The 24,993-nt window shown below is 39.6% G+C and overlaps 1 protein-coding gene across 4 annotated transcripts; it reads left to right on the plus strand.

The window, feature by feature from the left end:
• Positions 1 to 230: 230 nt before the first annotated feature.
• Positions 231 to 24,597, plus strand: gne (glucosamine (UDP-N-acetyl)-2-epimerase/N-acetylmannosamine kinase). 4 transcript variants are annotated; one of them, XM_040146258.1, is made up of 14 exons: positions 231 to 343; positions 16,762 to 16,833; positions 17,105 to 17,253; positions 17,419 to 17,665; positions 18,047 to 18,254; positions 18,347 to 18,499; positions 18,681 to 18,893; positions 19,150 to 19,237; positions 19,793 to 20,003; positions 20,318 to 20,447; positions 20,561 to 20,782; positions 21,048 to 21,230; positions 21,882 to 21,998; positions 22,295 to 24,597. In XM_040146258.1, the coding sequence occupies exons 2-14, from the start codon at positions 16,780 to 16,782 to the stop codon at positions 22,528 to 22,530; spliced, it is 2,211 nt and encodes a 736-aa protein (XP_040002192.1). In that variant the 5' UTR covers positions 231 to 343; positions 16,762 to 16,779; the 3' UTR covers positions 22,531 to 24,597. The 4 variants fall into 4 exon arrangements, with proteins under 4 accessions (XP_040002192.1, XP_040002193.1, XP_040002191.1 ...); XM_040146259.1 differs by lacking the exon at positions 231 to 343 and adding an exon at positions 372 to 530; XM_040146257.1 differs by lacking the exon at positions 231 to 343 and adding an exon at positions 4,555 to 4,712.
• The last annotated feature ends 396 nt before the right edge of the window (positions 24,598 to 24,993 follow it).

The following is a 24,993-nucleotide window of genomic DNA, read 5'->3' on the forward strand; positions in this document are numbered from 1 at the left end:
TTTTTTTTTTTAAATCTGTAACATTGACATGAAATCTTCATGTTGAATCAAAAATGAGTTTTATGTCACAAATGAATAAAGCATCCAGTATATAACACAACTGGTACCACAAGGCAAGGACACAGAAGCAGGGCAGATCACAGTGGCAGGAAACACGCGAGGGCAGGGGGTGGGGATCTGAAACGAGAGGAAAAAAAGGGTAAGTGACGCAAAAATAAAACCGGAAATGCAACAAAACTGAATGGAATGAAGAGCACGTGACCTAGGAATCGGAACTGGACATGACAATATATCTGCTTTTTTGTTTTTAAGTATTTCTTATACTTGTGAGAGTATTAATCAGGTAATAGCCTAATGCATTTGTCCTCACATAACATAGGAATGCTTTTACTGTAATATGAATTTGTTTTCTTAAAGAATTTGGGAGTTATATTTGTTTCAAGATAGATTTGAAACAACAATCATATTATAAGGTTTTATAAAGTAAAAAACCTAATCGGACCATCTGCTATATAAGGAGAGCATGTGGTGTAAGTATGATTTTTCTATTTATTCTTGATTCATGGTCATTCATGTGAACAGAAATGGTGCTATGGTGTGTCCCACATACTGTATGTACCCATGATGGACGTGCATAAAAACTGAATAATTTCAGAGTTTTATATAAAAACATGTTAGACAATTCTTTATGAGGTTAAATAAAAATGTCCCTAAATAAATCGGTTAGATAAAAAAAACCCGTCCTACTCACATCATTATGGAATTAAAAAACATCTGAGAATGAATAAAAAACGATACGGTAAGGTAATTATAAATACAGTAATTGCATTAAAAAGACCCTAATTTGGTTGAATAAGAGCAGTTGTGTCATGGTGGCTAACAGGATGTGCAGTTTACAGTAGTACATGACAGCAGAGACAGCAGCCAGTCCTGCAGTGCAATGTCGCTGTTAAAAGCTTTGGCACAGACCCCACTGCACTGCCCAGACCCAGCGCATCCCTCTGGATTTACACACACACACACACACACACACACACACACACACACACACACACACACAGCAATAAATAGCAGTCTTTTGTGATATCTCAGGGTTGAGTGGAAAGAGGAGAGAGCAGAGGGGGAGATTAAGTAAGTGCATTTCAGGCTCTGCACATCCTACTGCGTCACATACACACATACACATTTGCGCACGCACACACACATACACGCTCAACCTCACTGTGACTCAGTGAGGGACAGTGGGCGTAAGGGGAGGCTACCCCCTCCCCTTACGACCATCTCTTTTCAACCCCCCCACACACACCCAACAATTGATCTGTCAACACTCTCCTATCTGCTTCTTTCTTTCTTTCCTTCCTTCTTTCTTTCTTCATTTGCTTCACACTCAACCTCAGCCCTCAATTCTTCTAAAAACTTTTTTTCATTCTCCCCTAACTTTTCTTTTTTTTCCTTCGGGCAAATCCCGCCCAAGCCTCCTCCACCCAGCTCCCTCTCAGGTATCCTCCAAACCACCATGATGCCCTCAGTTCTTATGCAACCCCAGCCCTGCTTGTGTGGGGAAATAGCCCTGCAATGCAGCAGTTATAAAATAGCAGCAGGCATTATGGGGGCTGCAGCTGAGACAAAATTCCTGCCACTCTCACCACTGCTGTGTGGTTACACAGCTCTGCAATGGTGCTGCTGTGAAACACTCTGTTTAAGCCTTAATTTATATGTTTCTCTGTGTCAGACTGAGTTCATAACCAAAAAGAATGGGTGTTTATTTAGCTTTTCCTCAAGGTCAAATCAGTATAACCTGCTGGCAGGACTGTTTTTTAGACACAATACATCCAACTCAAATGGTTCATAAATTCAGACCATACTGAGATTATGTACTCTGTATTAAAACTCATCTAATAATTTCTAACACTTCTAAAATAATTTTTAGGCTCAACTAACATTTATTAAAAGTACTTAACATTCCATACTTATTAACAAATCTCCCCTTCACAAATGTGTAAATATAGTGATTTGTTTAATTTGTGTTTCCTCTGCAGATTTGATAGTCAGCTACATTTTATATCAAATGTAGCCGTCTCCATACATATGTACATATATATTTATATACATATATATACACACACACACACACACACACACACACATATATATAGCTATACTGCTCTGAAAAAAATTAAGAGACCACTGCAAAATTATCAGTTTCTCTGATTGTACTATTTATAGGTATGTGTTTGAGTAAATTGAACATTTTTGTTTTATTCTATAAACTACTGACAACATTTCTTTTAGAGCATTTATTTGCAGAAAATGACAAATGGTCAAAACAACAAAAAAGATGCAGTGTTTTCAGACCTCAAAGAATGCAAAGAAAACAAGTTCATATTCATTTTTAAACAACACAATACTAATGTTTTAACTAAGGAAGAGTTAAAAAAAATCAATATTTGGTGGAATAAACCTGATTTTCAGTCACAGCTTTCATGCGTCTTGGCATGCTCTCCACCAGTCTTTCACAGTTCTGTTGAATTTATGCCTCTCCTGGTGCAAAAATTCAAGCAGCTCAGCTTTGTTAGATGCTTGTGACCATCCATCTTCCTCTTGATCACATTCCAGAGGTTTTCAATGGGGTTCAGGTCTGGAGATTGGGCTGGCCATGACAGGGTCTCGATCTGGTGGTCCTTCATCCACACCTTGATTGACCTAGCTTTGTGGCATGGAGCATTGTCCGGCTGGAAAAACCAATCATCAGAGTTGGGGAACATTATCAGAGCAGAGGGAAGCAAGTTTTCTTCCAGGATAACATTGTACGTGGCTTGATTCATGCGTCCTTCGCAAAGACTGCCGATTCTGCCCGATTCAAGCCTTGCTGAAGCACCCCAGATCGTCACCGATCCTCCACCAAATTTTACAGTGGGTGCGAGACACTGTGGCTTGTAGGCCTCTCCAGGTCTCCGTCTAACCCTTAGACGACCAGGTATTGGGCAAAGCTGAAAATTGGACTCATCAGAGAAGATGACCTTACTCCAGTCCTCTATGGTCCAATCTTTACGGTCTTTTGCAAACCCCAGCCTGGTTCTTCTTTGCTTCTCATTGATGAAGGGCTTTTTTTTCTCTTTTCCTTTGCACGACTTGAGCCCTGCCCCTAGGAGCCTGTTTCCAACCGTTCTCGCCGTGCACTTCACCCCAGCTGCCATTTGCCATTCTTTTCGTAGGTCACTTGATGTCATCCTACGGTTGCTGAGTGACATCCGAATGAGTTGACGGTCATCCCGGTCAGTGGAGAGTCGTTTTTGCCCTCTGCCGGTCTGTAGCTTTGTTGTCCCCAATCTCTGCTGCTTGACCTTGTTCTTATGAACCGCCGTCTTAGAAATTTTAAGGAAGGAAGCAACCTGACGCTCAGTGTATCCCTCTGCAAGTAAAGCCAGAATTGAACCCTTCTTTTCCTCACTCAAAACGTTTCTTATGGCATGGTCAATAGTTATTTTGTGATTCCAATTACTCTTGAGGTACTAATAGCACGGTTTTTGCCATCCAGCTGGTCCTATTGCAAGAGGATAGTGATGACCACAGCAGTTGTTTTTATACTTTTCCTCGTTAAATAAGATTTGGTTCGTGTGATCACCTAACCAGTACCGCATTAAGTAGAGTGAGGTGTGCTTGTGTTGGAATTCAACAGACACTGGAGTGGAATGGCTGAGATACATGTAGAGATGCTGATTTCAGAAACATTTGCAGTGGTCTCTTAATTTTTTCCAGAGCTGTATATATGTTTCTATGGAATTTCGGCGTTGTTGCCAGGTTTCCTGACGTAGTCGGGTGCTGGCCTACAGCAGCAGAAAGTGTGCAAAGATAAAGCAATACCGCTTCCGTCTACGGTACAAGAAAACAAGGGCTTAATTGACAAACCCTACAATACCAAACCTTCAAATCACAAGTATCTCAACAAGGAAGCATTGTATTTGAGCCTTACTCCATTTATACGTTTGTATAATACCTGTTGTCTTATGCATAGCCTATTTAGCCCATGATGTCAGTTAAGATGCTGGGCTGCTAAAAATGTGTAAAATGATTCAAAAACTCAACTTATATACTATATGTCCACTTGAAAGGGGTTTGCTATCTCAGTGGTCCTGCGTTTTGTCCTCAGGTTACAAGCCCCAATGCTCTGGTGTTTAAATCCACACATGTACTCAGAGACTGATTTCCACTTGCTTGGGGCAATAATGGAAGAATATCCATATCTTATACTTCAGTATGTGATGCAAAATGGCCCCTTTCAGAGTCACATATCTTCATATTTTTCAGTTAGTAACATGTTAACATGTAAGAGGCATGTTAATACTGTATCTACCAAAGATAATTTTGTATATAACATGCAGTACTTTATAAACTGTGCATATTTTGTATCAACTGATAGTATGTCTTGTATGTCTAATCAAAATCTGCAACATAACTAATGCTTAAATGCTAGCAAATGTAGCGCATTCCATGGTTCGGTGGGGTTTTATTATGAAGGTCCAATGTACGCAAATCCGGTATTTTTCTCGCGATCCGCCAGAAACTTGACGGTGCTCACCCCATTGTGAGGAGCATCCAGATCAACCATAACGTTGACTAGTGACTACTGAGCACCCAAAGCAGAAGAGCAAGGAACGCGTGTAACCATCGATGCTTTCAGCGTAGAGAGCAGCGTCTCTGGATAATTCAAGGTAGCTGTTTTTACGTGGGAATTCGCTACGGTGTTTATAAAACGACAGCTAAAGAGGGACTGGGAACTTGAGCTAACTTGGCTGTAGGTTTCACTGGCTAGCGGTAGCTAACCTTACGCCGCTGCGAGACGTTTAGTGTGTGTGCGTGTGCGCGCGCGCGTTTGTGTGTGTGTGTGTGTGTGTGTGTGTGTGTGTGTGTGTGTGTGTGTGTGTGTGTCTGTCTGTCTGTCTGTCTGTCTGTGTGTGTGTGTGTGTGTGTGTGTGTGTGGGGTCTGCTGGGGTCTGCTGGGGTCTGCGCGACGTGTCCCAAACTAGCTACAGAAAAATGCGCTGGTGCTGATATGATGGTGTATACGGCGGTACTATTCCTTGTTCGCATGTTAACGGAATAGCTGGTCCTAGCATATCATTTCAATCTTGGCTAAAGTCAGAGCTTTGTTCAACTCCGGGTAACGCTCATGTTAGATAAAAGAGTCATTCGTTTGGACACAGCGATCTAAAACACCAAAGTAAAATAAATAAATAAATAAATCGGCCTGGTGCTTTCTTCGTTTCCTTGTCATAAATTGCTTAAACTAAACTTGAATTTCAAACACGTGAGTGAACTCTTTCCTTTAAGTAACGGACTTTTCTGGCTGCACAAAAAGATGCTTTTGTGTTGCAGCCACTGAATGACGAGGAGACGTGTATAGGCATAAAATACACTGCATTAATTTAGTTATAGCTAGCTAACTACCCAGTTGCTAAATAATACAGTCTGTCTGTGCCTTACGTAATGCTACAACGTTAGGTTGTCATCGCTGGTTGACTCAGTTTTATTAAAACCTTACATTTTGGCATCTTTAGCATCATTTAGCATTTCTTGCTTTCTTTTTGCGCTCAATTGGTTAGGCTACATGCAACGCCATCCACAGCACGTAAGGATGTGTTGTGCTAATCAGACAGTTACAATACGCCTGTACAACCAGACCAATTTAACTTCATTCTCAAGGAATCCAGTCTAATACAGCCCAGATCGGTTACTTTATCTCATCTGGGCCAGCGAGTGTGGGGGAAACACCCGGGTGTTTCCTCACATCCAAATATTAAGACGTGTAGACAAACCTACAAGACACCAGTCACAGAAATAACCGAGTATGTTTGCTTCCTTATGAAGGACTATAGAGGGCGAAATGTCATTAACAGTGATATGTCACATTTGTATCTGCCGTTTTCCCCAATTGAAACACTTTAGGGCGACTATTTTTTATTATGCTCAATTGTCTTAATGAGTCCATCAGACTTTATAGAGAGACCTGTAAAGACAGCGTTAGAGTAATTGAGCCTACTGAAGACAACTGCAAAGACTAATTATGTGTTGGGGAGCTGGGTTATTCTGCGAAGAAGTGGGTTGAGTACACAATTCATGGTCCATTGTTTTGTTTGCTCTTTTGCTTCATCAGGGTGACTGTATTGATCCAGCACTGTGAGATCAGTGTTTTTGTCTAGTTTGATCTGGTGTTATCCGTGTCTGTTGTGAACTAGGATGTCACTACCTTGTCAACAGTGACAATAGTTCACACAGTCGGTTTTCCATTTTACAACCAGCCTTTTGAGGTGCTAACCACATTGCCATTCTTTCGTGTCAAATACAGGCTCACAGAATGGTTGCTAATATTGACTTGATGTTATGTGTCTGTCATTATATCCACTTGACCAAGGCAACTCCACTGCCCCTCATTAGTTAGGATTAGAGCTGCAACTAATGATTATTTTCATTTTTGACCAATCTGCCAGTCACAGGTTTTGGACTGTTGGTTTTCAGACCAACAGTCCAAAACCCAAAGATATTCTATTTACTATCATTTAAGTAAAAGAAAAGCAGCAATTTCTGATTGTTCCTGTATTTAAATAAACTGCAGTTGCAATTCAAATGTAGAGATTTTACAGATAAATGCATCTACAACAATAGAAACAGTCAAAAACAGAAAATGGCACTCTCAAAAAAGCCGCATAGTAACAAGAATGGTGAAGGAGCTCCCAGTTTTTCTTCAAAGTGACTCTAAATGCCTTGCCCTAAGGCCAGCACTCAGTACTTGTTGTTTTTTACTTTATTTCTCTGAAATGAAAAAAAAAATTGGGAAAAGCATATGGTAAAGTTACCTTGAACTCTTTTGATAAAGTGAGGAAAGCAGAAGCCTGCAGGTCTCTGAACTTCTTAAATAAACAGAGAAGCTTAGTAAAAGTGAGTTGATTAAAACTCCTGTGAATCAGATGGAGTAGGCTGCATGTTTTTTTTAAGGTCTTTGCTTTAATTTGACCTCCTGCCACAACTATGTCTGATCAAGGTCGGCAATGTAGGGTCGCTGGGTACAATGGCTGGTTTGACCAATGAATTGAAGGCATGCAGACAGCGCGTTCCTTTACAGGGAAGACCAGAGTACAACTGTCTGCCTGTGTGGGAGTCTGGTGGCAGTGTTTAAGTATGGTCAGAGACTGATGTAAAATGGCCTGATTAACAAAACACTCAGCCTATATAAGTGCATGGTCATGGTTATTAACATTGGCATGATCGGCATGTTTCACTCAGTGCTCCATAAGGCTTATACAAAGATGTAACAAGCGTAGTACTTAAATAAGAGGGCATCTCTGTTCATGCATGAATAAACAATAATACGTGTTTAAAACTTAGCAATCAGTACTCAGTCAAAATTGGCCAAAAATTACATTTGATCATTCCTTCTAAATCAACACATAGGATTGAACCATTTGAATATCTATTTTTGCGCATTATGTCCACAAGAGGGCAAACCAATACAATGAGAGACATAACTACTTGGGGGCATATTTTCAAGATGTGCCCTCATGGTTGCTAGTGCTGCAATGGTAGGCTAACTGTAGCTTACATACAACTTTATCTCGAGGTTCCATAATTTTGCTTTCTTCTGGCCAAAATCCAAAGTCTTTCAAAACGGGGCTTTTTAAATTGCTCAGAGTGCAGATCACTGTTTGTGCATCTGAGTTGGGTTGTAACCTCTGCCATCATTACTGCACAGTTGTTGAATTATTCGCTCCTTTCAGTTTGACATTTAATTTGCAATCAATGAAAGTGACGTTGTGTGACTCGAGTCTATCATGCAGTGCATTCACTGCAGTGGCCCAGTCTCACGTGATAACGCGCAATGCAGACAGCTGTGGAAGTGCATGAATATTAATTTTCACAATCAAATGTTTGTTTTTTTAATTTTTTATAATTACCATTGTATAAATGGTTCTTTGCTGCCACCCTCAGGAATGTTACAGTAACAGCAGGCAAGCTGGCTTATCTCAGTCAACAAGCAAACATGAACAGATAAGCATAAATAAACAAATGAAAATTTAAAAATTAAATAATAAAATAAAACCAAAGTGCATACTTGGGATTTTCTTTAGGCTACCCAAACAAACAGCAAAGGAGATCAGTTCTTGATCAGTGTGGTCTGCCCTTCTTTACTGATTAGGTGCTTAAAATTTCAAAGTTATTGTCATTTCACGAAGAAAGATGACGGCAATGCTAGTTGTAATGCAACAAAGGATTTACTTGAGTGGCCCGTCCAGGTAGATAAAATCACTCAGTTTCAACCTAACCTTATTTCACTCTTTTCAAACGAACTAATTTTTGGCCACACATTTGTCTGAGTTGCTTGCGCTGCTGAAACTGCGCGGAGACTAAAGGTTTCTATGCGCGCAGCTGCCTAGCTAGTGTCTTCCCTCTAGTCTGCATGTGAGGCGTTTAGGGCACATCTATAAAATTGTAACTACAGAAAATAACCCTGGGTTACACTCTGCGCCGTGACACCCACCCCAACAAGTAAATTCTCAACCTGTGGGAAACACTGTAATGTCTGTAAAATGGTAATTTCACATAAGGTTGGAAACACCAGCAATATGCTGAAACATGTTTTTGCGCAACATGGGCTTAAACTGATGGAAAGCCATGTATTTGACACTCTACGCATGAGTGTCACTGCTTTCTAACCGAGCAGGACATCTGTTACCAAGGGTAAATATCCGATGTTATAATAACGTTAGCGCCACACAGGCAGGCTTAGCAGACTTTTTTCTTTGACGAAGAAAACCTAAATGAAAATGAAAGCCGTACATTCTCTCATTTCATTTTAGATGATGACAGACTGTTGCGAAAGCTAGCTCTCAAGCTACAGCCTGTGTTCAGACTCAAAGATAATAAAACAGTTGCATTAACGCTGAAAACCTGTTTACGCCCTCTTTCTTTCCACACAGAAAATTGATCAGGAATCATAAAGGGAATCGATAAAGAATTGGACCGATAAGCGGAACCGATAATGTCACTGGTATAAAATCGTATCAATTCCCATCCCTAGCAGCGAATTTCCAGATGATGGCAGCAGCATAGATACGCAGGTTAGCTGGTGCTGCGGCTCTACATTTCTTATTACACCACCCTCTCATTGTCCAATCAATTGAATTTACCACAAGTGGACTCCAATCAAGGTGTAGAAACATCTAAAAAATGATCAAGAGAAATGGGAGGCACCTGAGCTAAATTTCAAGTGTCATAAAAAAGGGTCTGAATACTTATGTCAATGTGATATTTTAGGTTTTCCTTTTTAATAAATTTGCAAAAATGTTGAAAATTCTGTTTTCTCTTTGTCATTATGAGACATTAAGTGTAGATTGATGAGGGAGAAGTGATTTTTATAATTATTATTTATTTATTTATTTATTTTTGTAAGGCTAAAACAAAATGTAAAAAAAAAATGTCTGAATTATTTCTGAATGCACTGTATTTCAACACATTTTAAGCTGTTGAAGTCTTTGATGTTGTTAAAAAAGGCTGCCCCACCTCTCTCAGGGCGGTACGTTCCATCTCCCTAATGTAATGCATGAAGACTTGAGTTCAGTTACGGTTGTTACTGTCGTGTGTGTCCATTGAGCTGTAAGTATGTCACGAGTCATAAGCATGTTAAGTCATGGATTAGTTTCAGGTACATTCTTCTTTGTGATGATAATTTTTGCCCTTTTCATGTCCATTACTGCTAGTCATGCTGATTGAGCCCAAATAAAAGAAGGTGAATGGTTTTTGGTGCTGGTTTCCATAGCGGATAGTGAAATGATCCTTTAAAATGTCTGTAGGAGCAATTGGTTCATCTTACAAATCTATAATCACCCTATATGTGGAGCTAACAGGGCTTAGGCTGTGCTCAGATTGACTTTAGCCCTGCGTGAAAAAATTTCGCCCTCTCATTCATTTGAATCGGGCCAGCCTGTCGACACAGCGAGGGTGCAAAAACAGAGGACTCTGGCAAAAAACAAAATTAAAAAATGCAGGGCAGTTTCTGGCAGAAAAGTTGAACCTGAGAGTGGTGTTAATTCAGCTCATAGAAATGTCATAGTTTGCTGTAAATAGTTCCCATGTTGTTTCTTTGCCTGAATTTTATTGTCTTTATTTCCTGGGTTGGGTTTCGCACTGTTTCATCACATAGCACAAAATGTCCAGATAGGGACTTACCGACTAAGGAAACTTCGAATGGAGATAGATATGTTATACAACAAAGGATATGTGTGTGCAGCGTAAATTTCAGCAGATCTGGATACAAACACATTGATCTGGATACATTTACTTTCACAATGTGTGCCACGTTGATCTTTTGTTGCCATAGCAATGTATAGTTTGGCATTAAGATTTTTCACAGTCCTCTTGATTTTATTTGCATCTAATTCTAATATGCATAGCTACCTGGCTTCTAGACCTGTATGGGAAAAATAAATATTGATTTTTAGCTAATCCTCTGCTGCATGTCTGTTGTCCACTCGGCCAACCATGAGTTGCCAACAGCCCAACCCTGATATCACACAGCTCCTCCCCCAACAGTATGTCTGTGTCACCCCACGGCTTTCTCTTCCTTTCTTCCTTCCTCTGCTGCTTGATGGCTTGTGCATGCCCTTCCTTCGTTGACTAATACGGCCTGTCTAAAGAGAATTTTTTTTTTTTGAAAAAAGAGAAGTAATCCAAAGTGCGTGGGATGGAAGAGGATCTAGGTTCCTTGTGTACAAACCCTAATGTGAGTCAGATGCCCTTTTTGCTCTCCCTTCACCCTCTCCTAGTTTTTGTCTTTATTTTCTGTCTAATTATCTATTGTTTATCATTAGCTCTCTTTTATTCTGTATGTTCAGTGTAACTGTTCCATCGCTGTGTCATCCTTGCCTCTACTTTCTGCATGCGTACCTACCCCCATACCATAATGCTGGCTGCTGATACCGTCTTGTGATGCTTGAGTAGAAGTCATGGTGTGCTGAATGAGATTCAGGGTAAATCACAGGATTTCCAAGAGGTGTGTGTGTGTGTGTGTTTACGTGTGACCTGACACATGAATGTGGAACAAAGGCACAACAGCAAAGAATTAGTCTTTTTGTTGCTTTGATTACATCACACAGTTATGATAGACTCAGATATGTTGGCATTTTTAAGGGTGTGTTACCTTATTTTCATAGCAGACTGCATTTGAACTTTCGTATTTTTCATGTTTAAAAAGAGGCTGTCCAAATACTGTCCCACTACCTATGTCAGTATGAAGAGCTCATTCTAAGCTAACTAAAACACAGAGATTCTTTGTTTCAGGTGCTTATACGCTAATGAAAATACAATTATGAAAATTTATGGTTCAAACTAGGGATAGAACCCTAAGTTTAATTATTATTTAATATCTATGCCACACATTAAATTGCTGTGAGTTGGAATGTGCTAGAAACATGACACTTGGCCCAATAACTGGAAATGATGTGCAAATGATTCCAAAGAAACATGAGCTCAAACAGTCAGGTGGTGGTTCTGTAAATAAGCACTAAAAAGGTAGTTTTGGAAAGGCCACACCCCTCACACTGTAAGTCCGATTGACTTGAAATTTGACACACAAGTCTGGCTCAGTGTGCTCTACAAATAAAACCCTCTTGGACCTTAAAGGTATGCCATGATAGATTTTTTTTTTTGCTAATTTGCATAATGTGAAAAACGGTTAACTGACATCTACTTTTTGGATTTTGACAGTATCAACACCAAATTTGGTATACAGCATTGAAGGACTGAGCTACATAATTATACTATAAATAGACAAGATCGGTCCAAAAACATGGCCACCATCAACCAAAACATCTTAGCAAAAGGCAGGGCTTAGGGGATATTGATCATAACCCGTGGACCGTTTGTCCGGCTGTGTTTAGCAATAGGCCTACCATAGCATTTTGAGCCCGACCCACAGTGGGTGCTACAAAAGCCATAAATGTGTACCTCAAAACCCGGCTAGACAGAATTTCACCAATTTTGGTTCAAGTAGTAACTGAAATTTGATCATGAAATAGACAGAAGAACGAGACAGCAAACTGTTGGTACTGCAAAGCTAACATGCAAAGAGGACAAAACTGTTGTTTTGAGCCAGCACACCAGATGCAGCCAGCAATACTCACAACTCTCCTGTTACTATAGGTAACATCACCCCAACAGCCTATCATGGCAAATTAGATAGTAAGCCAAATATCTGTGGGCAAGTAATTTAATGTTACCAGACACACAAATGTGACACAGGTACCTGCTTGCTAACTAGCCAGTTGGGGTTAGCTATCACAAACGGAACAAAACAATACTGTCCTATTGGCTCTGTCAAACATAGCAAAACTAATGTTTTACATGCCTGTCAAGCAGAGACCAAGCAACATCTGCATCCATCTGCGTGTCTTTCAACTCTCTGAGGTATCCCAACCATAGTTGGGCTTTCCATCGGGACTACCAGGACAAATCCCGGTGGGCCGCTGCACAAGTGGGCTGGTGGACCGTCAAGTGGGCTGCCGCATCGGTGGGCTAGTGGACCGTCAAAACATCCATAAAGTTTTAAAAGTTTGTCAGTCTCTTTACTGGCTCTCTATGTGTGCCTGTCATTTGGGGTGTGCGCCGTTCCCAGTGGATAAACAGTCTTTCTTTGGTTGTTCCTCAGCCATCTTCTTCTTGACAATGCAATTATGTTGTGGAGTATACACCGCCATCACGCGCCACCTGTAGACATTCCTTCCATGCACTCACCTTAACATCTCCGCCGGTCTCTCTTTTGCTGTCCTAATTAATCCCATTCAGAACTCCATACGGTCTGACAGTGACGGAAGGGTAGACTGCTCCTTCTCTTTCCCCGTGTAATCCTTGAATAGGCACTATCCAAAGTGGATATTCCGAGTCACTTTGTTTGTTTCCCATTTACAGAGCCAGGGCTGTGTAGGAACACCGTTTTTTTTTTTTTTTCAGCACACACACTGAAGGGATAGCTAGCGGACCGTGAGGAGATATTCACTGACAAAACGCGTTCTGGAATTGATTTGCTTACTCCACCTTTTACTCCACCTCCTCCAAATTAAATTAAGATATGACAATTAAATAACAAAATTCTGAAATTAATTACGATATGTATTTAGAATACCTGTCATCTTGGTGTAAATTCACCAACATGAGTATTTAAGATTATTGGGAAATACCAGTCAGCTTTCAATAAGGCCGGCATACTCACTATCATACACAAGTAGTCCTTGATATGCTTGATTTACAGTTCATTTATAAATGAGGATAGTCTTATCCTTTTTTCTGGATTTCTTTAAAGCCTGAAACCTGCTAATTGCTGCTTGTGACTTTAATTTTGGGCGGATGAGCTGCTTCCTTCTGTTGGGCGCAAAAAGGTTTGGACCCGCAAAGGGCTGTATGCGGCCATATGATATTTTTTTTCCACCAAAAGAAATCCTTCAAACTGGTCCTTTTAATTTTTTTAACAGAAGAAAAAAAGGTCTTTGGAGGATAAACTTCAGCTTTGGTTAAAAAAAAAAAAAAAAATTGAATGAGCATTTCAAGTAAATATACTATTGCTCTCAAATGGCTGTACATAATTGTGGTAGACTTATGCTTGCACGGCATCACTGATTTGTCACATATATATTTGACAATCTCAGTTACATTTCTCAGGTGCACCCACCCACTAAAGCGCTCCTCTCCTGACTGCAAAGATATAGTAAACCATTAAAAGTTGGCTGTGGTTCAGTGTTCAGACAAATCTGAAATCTAGCACAGTAAGAGCCTTGCCTTTTAATGAGTTAGGCTATTGTTTAGTCAAGTAACACATTGTAATATTGTAACAGATCAAAAGCAAAGATTAATCAGATGCAGTTCAGTAGATGACTATGATTGAAAGCCTGTTTCTTATTGAATTTCCGTTTCTTCTTGTGTTTAATTGGCACAAATTTAATCTCAGAACCTGTTCTTCGTACCTTAACAGCTGAGTAATACTGACAAAAAAAGTATCCCAAGAAATATTACATTATCTTCAGTGATCATTTGTAATATGGATATGATAGGTCAGTATCATGTACAGTCAGGTCCATAAGTATTTGGACAGTGACACAATTTTCATAATTTTGCCTCTGTACATGCCCACAATGGATTCGAAATGAAGCCATCAAGATGTGATTGAAGTGTAGACTTTCAATGTTAATTCAAGGGGTTTAACACAAGTAGTGCATTAACCATTTAGGAATTACACCCATTTTGCTGTAATGCCTACTTACTGCTTAATGCTGACTTAATGTCATCTTTAACTTGGAGATGAGCATGTGAATGCTGGCCAAACCAAGGCTGAGCCATTGAACAATAGATTTCTCATGCTCACACTGAATAAAACAAAGAAGAATGACAGACAAGATTGAAAGTGGTGATACTGCCCTTGTTCCGTGTTGCCGTTGCCTTTTCAGTAACGTCTGTGGTGATGCACTAAGGCACCCCATTCTATGCTGTTTCATTGGCATCAGGAGGATCTGGTATAACCTGTTCATGAGTATGAAAAATAGAGTTATGAGCTTTGACTTGAGCAATACTGCATTAATGTGGTGTGCTTGATACACGTAAGAATCCTAAACTACATCATGGATGAATTGAAATTGTGGCATTGTAACGATAAAAATTGGAATCCTATGCCTGCATTCTTTGCGCAGCTGAACTCACATGATATAGTACAGACCTTTAAAATGTGTTTTGGTGAAACCTTTATATTTGTAGAGTTTAGGTGTTCTTTGCTTTTTTTGAATAAAGGTCTGGATATTTTCTAAGTTGATAAACTTAATACCCCTTTATTTGGTTGTTCTCTGTTTCTGACTAATACCTAGCCCTATGATTTTTGATTTGGCTCCTTGGCTGGGGTGTGTCAGTTTGATATCATTATGGCAGTACGACTCCATCCACAGTGGGTAATGAGTCTACATTTACCATTCATTTACACTTGATTACACCAGTCAAATGGATTATTAGAACATAAGATGCAAATAATAGCAAGTAATGGAAACAAGAAGGTACTTGCCAAGGCTCTCATGACAATATTACAAGCTGTATGGACTGTGGTAAACAATGGATCATGCCATGGAAAACATAATGGAATTTAACATTTGTACCACAGCGGGAACCCAGTTTTTTTTAATCCATGTTTGTTCACTCTGATGTCAATGACCCCTGCTTTTCTGTTCCCAGAAGTGCAAAGGAGTGAAATGCAGCTCTGTCAGTGACTAAATCTAACCTCAGGAGTTTTTTTTAAAATTCCAAGCACTCAATCCGCTCAGGAATTTGAGGTCACTGTGATTGGCTTGTGTGTGTGTGTGTGTGTGTGTGTGTGTGTGTGTATATATATATATATATATATATATATATATATATATATATATATATATATATACATACACACACACACACACACACACACACACACACACACACACACACACACACACAGTAACTATTGTTTTTTTACAGTATTTAAGAAGTAGTCTTGGGCAAGTACAGCTGTCATGCATTCACAGCAGCAAGTATTTTTAGTATTTTTAAAAAGAGGATTCTCTTTTGAATGAAGGGAGCCATCATCACTAAAACATATAACACCTGCTATAGTTTATCATAGATGGATGAGCTATAGAGGGTATATATGTGACATATTGTTACATCGGCCATTGAACTGTTGAAGGCTAAATCATTGCTTATTGGGACTCCTGAATAGAACAGAGTCATCGTTAAAGTTTGTAGTAACACCTGTGCTTTTCCTTTTTGTTGTTCAACTCAGTGATTCCATTATAGCCCTCAGGACACCAGCCCGCCCAAGTATTAGGGGAAGGATGATGGAGGGATAGAGTACATACTTAAAATTAAAATGACTGACACGAATAGGTTGTAAACAAATCAGGCTTCCCCAGCTTGCCCAGTCAGAAATTTTGGTGACAAGTGTCCACACAACAACAAAAGTCAAGTGGTTGAAGGAGAAGAATCAGAGAAGGAGAAGAGGAGAGGACATGCATTTAGTCCAATATGAATTTAAAATTTAAAATTAAATTGCTTTTTTATATCATGCCTCATATTCAGTCATAACCGGTTTATATGAATGAGGCTTTAGCCTAATCTGTATTACCCACTTTGATTTTTCCGTGTTAACTGGAAAAAACAAGTTGGTTTGATAGATCTGACAAGGCTGACAATGACATGCTTACAACTGCCTTTTTCACCACCACTGCATCTTTACATCCGTTTTTGGGTTGATCTTGTAACATTTGTCGAAGGACTACAAATGGAAAAAAAAGCCTTTTGGTTATCTCTGGCACAATTACACCAATATTCATGTGTACCGTCTCTGGTAATTAAACCAATAAATTAATAGTAATGTAATAGTATAGTAGTAGAGTTTAGTAAAGAATTCTACTTCCCAGTTTTCTTCTGTCATTTGACCGGAGTGTACCAGTGTGACCTTTGCCTTGCAATGCAAAGCACTGTCCTACTGCATGTTTCTAACCTCTTGAAAAATGTGATGGCATTTGTTCTTTATGTAAAATACAAAACATTTTTAGCATAGTTTTGTTGTGTTTTCATGCTTCAGCTTCTGAATATTTGGAAGGCCCACGTGAGTATGACCTGTGGGTGGGTTTTGATTGGATAGTATTATGTTTTACAATCTTTTTACTGGATCTTAGTCTCTCTTCTGTCTTTGTTTTGTAGGAGCTTTACTATTGCAGAATGCAAAGGAGCAGAGAATGGATGGATAGAGAAAAGGTGGCAGAGCAGATTCAGGTATGTCTTTATGTCTATGTCTCCATATGAAAATTAGAGTTTAATAAGAATTCTCTACTATTTTAATAAGCAGAATACATAAATGAAGCCTTTTTCTGTAATTTAAGTACAGGGATGTGTGGAGAGGGTAATATTCCTGCAATATTCCTTCTAGTGGAGAGGAGGGCATGTTTCTATATGTTCTAAATGTTGTACTATAAAATCAAATCAACAAATGTTCTCTTTGTGTGCTTGTGTGTGTGTTTGTTGGTTTCACCTCTTTTTACTGTAGTGTAAGAAGAAGTTGAGAGTGTGTGTGGCGACATGCAACAGAGCGGACTACTCCAAGCTGGCCCCCATCATGTTTGGGCTCAAATCCCACCCTGACGAGTTTGAACTGGAAGTTGTGGTGCTTGGTTCACATCTCATTGATGACTACGGGTGAGAACAACTAGCAAAACAACATCCTCCGAAAAAAGCTTTTTGCAGACGTCCCCAACAGTTGATCGATTGGGTTTATAACTGGATTCATTATTAAACTCTACTAATTTATCCAGGGTTTTCCTTTAATTTGTCTTGTTTTTTTTCCTACTACCCACTCTACAGGAACACTTTTCGTATGATTGAGCAGGATGACTTTGACATCGGCTCCAAGCTCCACACCATTGTGAGAGGAGAGGATGAGGCAGCCATGGTGGAAAGCGTTGGGCTGGCACTGGTGAAACTCCCCGACGTTATACAGAGGCTTCAACCTGACATCCTGGTCATCCACGGTGATCGTTTTGATGCACTTGCTCTGGCAACTGCTGCAGCACTGATGAACATTAGAATACTTCACGTGGAGGGGGGAGAGGTGAGGAAGCTTCTCGTTTGAGCAGTTTTTACATTATAACAAGAGTTCTGATGTGATAGTCATACATTTTATCTTATGTCGCACTAAACTTGGAGTGTATGTATACTGTTATACTTTTTGCCTGGACAGCAGCAGCTGGGCCAGCCCTATAAATGCAAATGTCCATGGCTATTACTGTAGTGCATAAGATATGCTTTTTTTTTTTTTTTTAAATGCTTAAAAATATGAATGTCAAATGAGTGACAAAATGCTTCTTTCACATAGTTTTTGATCCAATGCACTTGTCTATATGACTTTCTGGAGGGCAGAAACTTTGTAGTAATTGTTACCCCCTGACAAATAACTTAGAACATCTCTTCTGACCCTTGCTTCTTTTCCCAGGTGAGTGGTACGATTGATGACTCAATCCGCCACGCCATAAGTAAACTGGCTCATTACCACGCCTGCTGCACACGCAGGGCAGAGCAGTACCTCATCGCCATGTGTGAGGACCACTCCCGCATCTTGCTGGCTGGTTGCCCTTCATATGATAAGCTGCTGTCTTCTCATCACAGAGAGGACTACATGGATATTATCAAGGGCTGGCTGGGTATGCAGGGATACAGTCATTGGATAAAAATGGAGTCTGAGGCATTTGTGTTTGTTTGTATGTGATGTACTGTGTGTTTGTTCATGGTGCAGGTGACAAGGTGCAGGAGCACGACTATATTGTGGCTTTGCAGCACCCGGTCACCACAGACATCCAGCACTCTATTAAGATCTATGGACTGATGCTTGATGCCCTACTCTCCTTTAACAAGAAGACCCTCATCCTCTTCCCAAACATTGATGCTGGTTAGCTTCACCTACTTGTCCCTTTAGGGACTTGTCCTACTAGTTTTTACAGGTTTTGTTTTCTAAGTAGAGCTAAGATGATTTGGATTAATTTAAGGTACTTTTGAATTTAGGTAAAATGTCACTTGTTGAATAAATAAAAGTATTTATGTCTCTTGACTGACCCCTCCCACATAAACAGGTAGTAAGGAGATGGTGCGTGTGATGCGGAAAAAGGGCATCGAGCAGCACCCCAACTTCCGAGCAGTGAAGCACGTTCCCTTTGAGCAGTTCATCCAGCTGGTCTGCCATGCCGGATGCATGATTGGAAACAGCAGCTGTGGAGTGCGCGAGGCCGGGGCATTCGGCACGCCTGTAATTAACCTGGGAACAAGACAAACTGGCAGAGAGACAGGTAAGGAAGACAAAAACCAAGATTACTTTTAACCTGCTTCCCCTGGCGTGGTTGTAGATCTGATTTCATCATCTGACACAAGTTATTATTTTGATGAATATTAGAGGATTGTGGCAGCTGGAAGACAAAAATACTGCTACGGTGTCAAGATCCATTTGCACATATAAGCAATCCAAATTAAACATTCTCTTAAATTAAATCTGCTCCAAGTTGTTTATCCTAACAGCTGTGTTTATGACATTTTCCTCTCTGCCAGGTGAAAATGTTCTACATGTCAGAGATGCTGATACTCACAATAAGATCTACCATGCTCTGGAGCTGCAGTTTGGAAAGAGATACCCCTGGTATGACCAATGTCCTGCTTGTTTGCCTCACTGGGTATTTGTCTGGTTCCTTGGTCCTCCAGTTTTTCTCTTGTAGATCCTCTTTTCCTTTTTTCTTTCCTGTTCTACAAGCATTGGTTCTTTAATCAAACAATACATTCTCGCTGTGGATATTAATAAGGCTAAAATGGACACTTGGTGTTAATCGGTTGGTTAATATTTTCATCCAACTACTGTCACAGCTTTCCAGTTTATATTCAGTTTTACTTACCCCCTTCCAATGACTTCATGACTGCCTTTTAAATCACTAGGTCCACAGTCAAAATGAGGTGGTGTTCAACAGGTAAGACAAGGTGGGGAAGAACAGATGTGCCTATTTGAGTTGGCACAATGTAGCTGTTGTTCCTGCTTTGCTCTGCAGACCACTGTTGAGTCTTTTTCTACAGATAAGCTTTCTGCTTGTTATCTGGATCAAGTTTTTTTTGACAACTCTGTCTGTGGAAATTATGGTTTCACTTAAATGAACCATTATTACTCTGAATAGTAACAAATATTACAAAATCTGTTTCCCATCAGCTCTAAGATTTATGGCGATGGCAACGCAGTGCCTCGTATTCTCAAGTTTTTGCGTACCATTGACCTGGATGATCCCCTCCAGAAGACCTTCTGCTTCCCCTCAGTGAAAGACTCCATCTCCCAGGACATTGATCACATCTTGGAAACACAGAGTGCTCTGTCCGTTGATTTGGGAGGGACCAACCTCAGAGTGGCTATCATCTGCATGAAGGTAGGCTGCATAGACTCTGGACAGACACATCAGTGTACTAGTTTTGATGTAACTGCATTTTTATGAGCCTAAATGGTTCATCATGATGATAGCTGCTGCTACTCATGAAGATATTATTTTCACTTTGTCATTAGTTAATCTTTTTTATTTTTTATCAGTTTACAGATATTGTATCTTCATTGTGATCAGAACTGTTATTCAGTTTTCCGTTAATCATTAATTTACCATCCATTATAACCATTTGTCTCTCTGAATAAATTTTGGGATACATTACTTTTACGTATGTCACATTGGCTCCCTCCCTCTCTGTCTAGGGTAAGATAGTAAAGAAGTATACTCAGCCCAATCCAAAGACCTTTGAGGCCAGGCTGCAGCTCATATTAAAGATGTGTTCTGATGCCATGCGGGACGCTGTCTGCCTCAACTGCAGAATACTTGGTGTTGGTATGTAAACGCACACGCTCAGATTCCTTTATGAAAAACCGCTACGATGCTGACAAACATATTATAAAACTATCGTCTCATTGCTCTGTCAAAATGTGCCCTCCACATCTCAGGAGTGTCCACGGGCGGCCGTGTAAACCCACAAGAAGGTGTGGTCCTACACTCGACAAAGCTGATCCAAGAATGGTCCTCAGTGAACCTGAGAACGCCCATCTCTGACGCCCTGCACCTACCCGTCTGGGTCGACAACGACGGGAACTGTGCTGCGTTGGCTGAGAGGAAGTTTGGTCATGGCAAAGGAGTGGAGAACTTTGTGACTGTCATCACAGGAACAGGTGAGGAGGCAAGAAGTGTCATAATCCAAAGTTATATTTTTAAAAGTCATCGTATGTTGTCAAGATAATCTGATTTTTAAAACAGTGTATTGCATACTAATAGCATTATTATTTTAAAGAACCATTAAAGTTTCTTAAAATGTCTTTTTCTCATTTTGACATAATTGTCGATCATGGTAGATCATTATAGTTTGTCCAAGTGCTTTAAGCTGCTTAATTGCCCTGACTGAGTTTGAGGAAGTAAATCTCGGGACTCTGTCTGTAGGTATTGGAGGAGGGATTATCCATCACAGTGAGCTGATCCACGGCAGTACCTTCTGCGCTGCAGAGCTAGGTCACATCATGGTTTCAATAGAAGGACCAGAGTGTTCATGTGGCAGCCGTGGATGCATAGAGGCCTACGCTTCCGGCATAGCCCTGCAAAAAGAGGCCAAAAGGCTGCACGACGGTAAGTGATTGTTTTTAGTGTATATGACTCTTCAAGGAATGTGCTGCGATTCAATTACACCCGTGAGAGTCAGAGAGCTGAGAAAGGTGTATCTTGTACACTCAATGTGTGTACACCCTGAAATCAACTTTCATTTTTTTTTTCCTTCTACATGCATAAAGGAATAGTTCACCCAACAATATACACATAACACACATAAGTGACACAGGTATCATCAATTTAAAGAGGCTTGTGCATGTAAGCCTGAATATTTTTAAAAACTTAGTTCAGACTTTCATCAAGTACTGAACTGGATATAGGTTGGTTGGATTTATTGGTTGGAGAATTTTTAAATTCATTTCTTTACCCTTTTTGAACTTAAAACTAGAAATCCCTACACTTAAACAATAAAGAGTAAATAATGACAAAATGTTTTTTCTGCATCAACTAATTATATTCTACCATTTTTATAGTTGTTTTGTTGTTGAAGTGTTCTTAGAATTTATGACTTAGATTTGAAATCTAGAAGGACAAAGAAAACCCAGCAAAGTGGTTAAGTCAGACTATATAGCTTCTCACCACACATATGTCTCAAAGGGGCTTGACAATACCATACCATTAACACACTTGAGGCTATATAACGTCTGACCACGGTGTTGGTGTGTCTCTCAGATGACCTGCTGAAGGTGGAGGGGATGGATATGAAGCTTTCCGAGCCAATCACTGCTGCACACCTGATCAGTGCTGCCAGACTGGGGAACTCCAAAGCTGATGCTGTTCTGAACAAAGGTCAGAGCACAAATCAGACACACAAACATATATACAATTCAGTTTAAATCGTTCAAACTACAGAATGCGTTTTAATCACCTGTTAGAGAATAATAGTGGGTTCAAACAGATCTTTCTTCTGAACGCTGCAAAAACATAGCTTGGAGGTAGGTTTGACAATGAGACAATACATTTGCATTAGTGGGGTTCAATGCAGTCTGGTGTAGTCCAGAATTTATACATCGCTGGTCATAAAATCTGCTATTAAAACAACAGATAAATCTTATTTTTATCTGTCTTCATCTTTCCCTCTCCAGCCTCCACAGCTCTAGGTGTGGGCATCATCAACATCCTCCACATAGTGAACCCCTCGCTGGTGATTCTGTCCGGAGTCTTGGCCTCTTACTACCAGGCCCCAGTGCAGCACATCATCGCTGAAAGAGCCCTCGTCTCTGCCCAGAGCATCAAAGTTGTCACATCAGACTTGGAGGAACCTGCATTACTGGGAGCTGCTAGCATGGTGTTAGACTATGCAACCAGAAGGACATATTAAAGTCTTGTATAGTCCTGAGGACTGCTACCAACAAGTGGATTGCAAAAATGAAAGCAAAGTAGTACTAGTGCCTAGATAAATACAGTACATACAACATCTAAGGAATACATTTTGAAGAGTGAAAGACCATGTGTTAAAACCATCATGCCACTGTTAAGGGCAAGTCAAATATTTTTTACATTTTTTTAAATATCCTGCTTTTTGATAATCTTGATGAAGGTAGTTTTACGTGTGTTATCCACAAAAATACAACACAATTCTCAAAACTGTGAAATCATGCTTTCATTGGGTCAGATGTTGGTCAGATTATAGCCTGGATACCTCATGTGTGAAATGGGTCCAATGCATGGGCCTGAAATCCAACATGTCTTTCAAACCTACATAGGCAAGGTTTAACAAAGCCCCAGAGCTTTTTTGGCTGGATCGCAATAGTGGGGCCAGCCCCTAAAAACACGAATGTCCATGACTGACTGAGTTATTGAATGACAGATTATCTGTTACTGACTGAATAACTGACTGAGAGATGAAGTTAGCCCATTGGTCAATTATATGCCTTGTGACTTAGTGCTGTTAGTATAGTTTCGGCCGGCTGCATGTTGGAGTATCCCCATTGGCCTCTGCTCTTTCAAAATGAATTGGTGCAAACAGTTTTGATCGCATCATCAGGGGCCATTTACAGGCTGTGTTGCAAACTTAATGCCTTTGTCACTACATTTACCGACTTTTCACACCCATTTAGCGACTTTTTTTCACAGAAGCACCTAGCAACAAATCCAGCAACTTTTTTGACAAACCTGAGCTACTTGCCGTAGAGAATGGGCTATATTTCAGTCACTATTTTATACTTGTTCCATTGTCTAACAACAGAAACAGAAGAACATGTAAATGAGAACAGCTTTATTGTTAATTCAGCTGTATTAAGATACTGTGTATGTGAGCACAGAGGGTAGGGGAGAGAAGGAAACAGATAAAGGGCGGTCCAGCCATATACTAGGTTTGGACTTAGTCTTTTTAATGGAAAAGTCTTAAGAAATAGAATGCTTGTTTCAGATGTGACCAAAAATATTGCTGAAACATGCTCCTGTACCTTCCTCTGTATTCTCTCTAAATGCTTGCTTTCTAACCTTTCGTTAAAGCTTATATGGAGTATGAATTTGTATCTCTTTTTCAGATAAAGTTGATTGTCCAGTGTTTGTCATTATTCCATAGTTTATCATTTTAATTATTTAAGGTGTTGTTAAAAAAAACAAACAAACAAAAAACAAAAGTAATATATGAATGTTACTATAGTTGCTGGTCTTGGAGGTTTTAGGAAAATAAGTCATTATTATAAAATCAGTATAAATGCTATATTGGCTCATATTAATGAATTGTTAAGGCGGCAACTGTTTTAGCCTAATTGCTGCTACACTGTGATGGAGCTTTTGCCTGAATCATACAACAGATCTTATGAAGATTTTAACTGAATCTGAAGCAAGTTTTCTTTATGCCTTTCAAAGATATATTTTATTCCTGTTGATGTTGTTTGCATGAAATGTACAATACAGTATGTAACAGTACTTGTGGATACATTTCTTTGTAATTTAATTGGTTTATGTGGGTCCAAATAAATACTCCAAAACTTGCTTAATATATACACAAGAAATAGACTTTACAGTCCAGAATGTTGTTGACCTCTTTGGGGTTATTGCAGATCTTTAATTTTATTACATGGAAAACACGCAACTATTACAATGCACAGCAACTCAAAACATAAAGCTCTTTTACTTATAGCCTTGAAATATGTGTATAATATATGTTTAAACAGCCCAAATAAGAGTCAGTTAACAAAAAAAGGTTTCTTGTAAAAGACTGAGAAGATAAACAAATCTCTTCCTGGAATAATGTGTTTTTTTGGGGGGGGGTCCAGTAGAGTAAATAAGTTGACTGAGCTGCTGTTTCCAGAAGTATTCTTTCCATTGCACAATTTTGCTTTGTAACAGTGCCTGCAACATTTCTCAGTGCACATCGTATGAGTCTCCTGGATATTTAAACTTAGCAAAATAAAAAGTCACATAACATTGTTTATGGGAAAAGTATTGTAAACGGGACTTTTGCTATGGAACCATGGCCAGCCATGCTGGCTACTGTACTCTTTATCCCTTACCAATTACTGACTTGAGCTCCAATAGAGTTGCTTTATCTGAATCTTCCACTATAGTCCCTACTGCTATGTTTTAAAGTCAGTCTGTTATCCATTGAGTCCATTTAAAACTTAGTGTTGTACCACACACTCATCATGGAGATTATTAGTTATTGTACCCTGTTAGTCAGGTTGTTCAGCCATTTCAATTATGTTGTTTGTTCCTTAATTGTTCAGTTATTTTGCTGATGGTGATTTTTCTTTTCTTAAATTACTGAATTACAATCGTCATAAAAACTTGAGAAAACCCAATTGAAATTCAAGGGATATTTGGAGCCTCT

This window comes from Xiphias gladius, chromosome 15 (assembly GCF_016859285.1).
Source record: "Xiphias gladius isolate SHS-SW01 ecotype Sanya breed wild chromosome 15, ASM1685928v1, whole genome shotgun sequence".
NCBI lineage: Eukaryota > Metazoa > Chordata > Actinopteri > Istiophoriformes > Xiphiidae > Xiphias > Xiphias gladius.

Excerpts from the sequence above, each read along its gene's own strand:
- gne (XM_040146256.1), top strand. The coding sequence starts at position 10,736 with ATGGAAGAGGATCTAGGTTCCTTGTGTACAAACCCTAAT. Across the intron at positions 16,834-17,104 it reads AGGTGGCAGAGCAGATTCAG|TGTAAGAAGAAGTTGAGAGT; the intron begins GTATGTCTTTAT and ends TTTTTACTGTAG. Across the intron at positions 20,004-20,317 it reads TGGCTATCATCTGCATGAAG|GGTAAGATAGTAAAGAAGTA; the intron begins GTAGGCTGCATA and ends CTCTCTGTCTAG.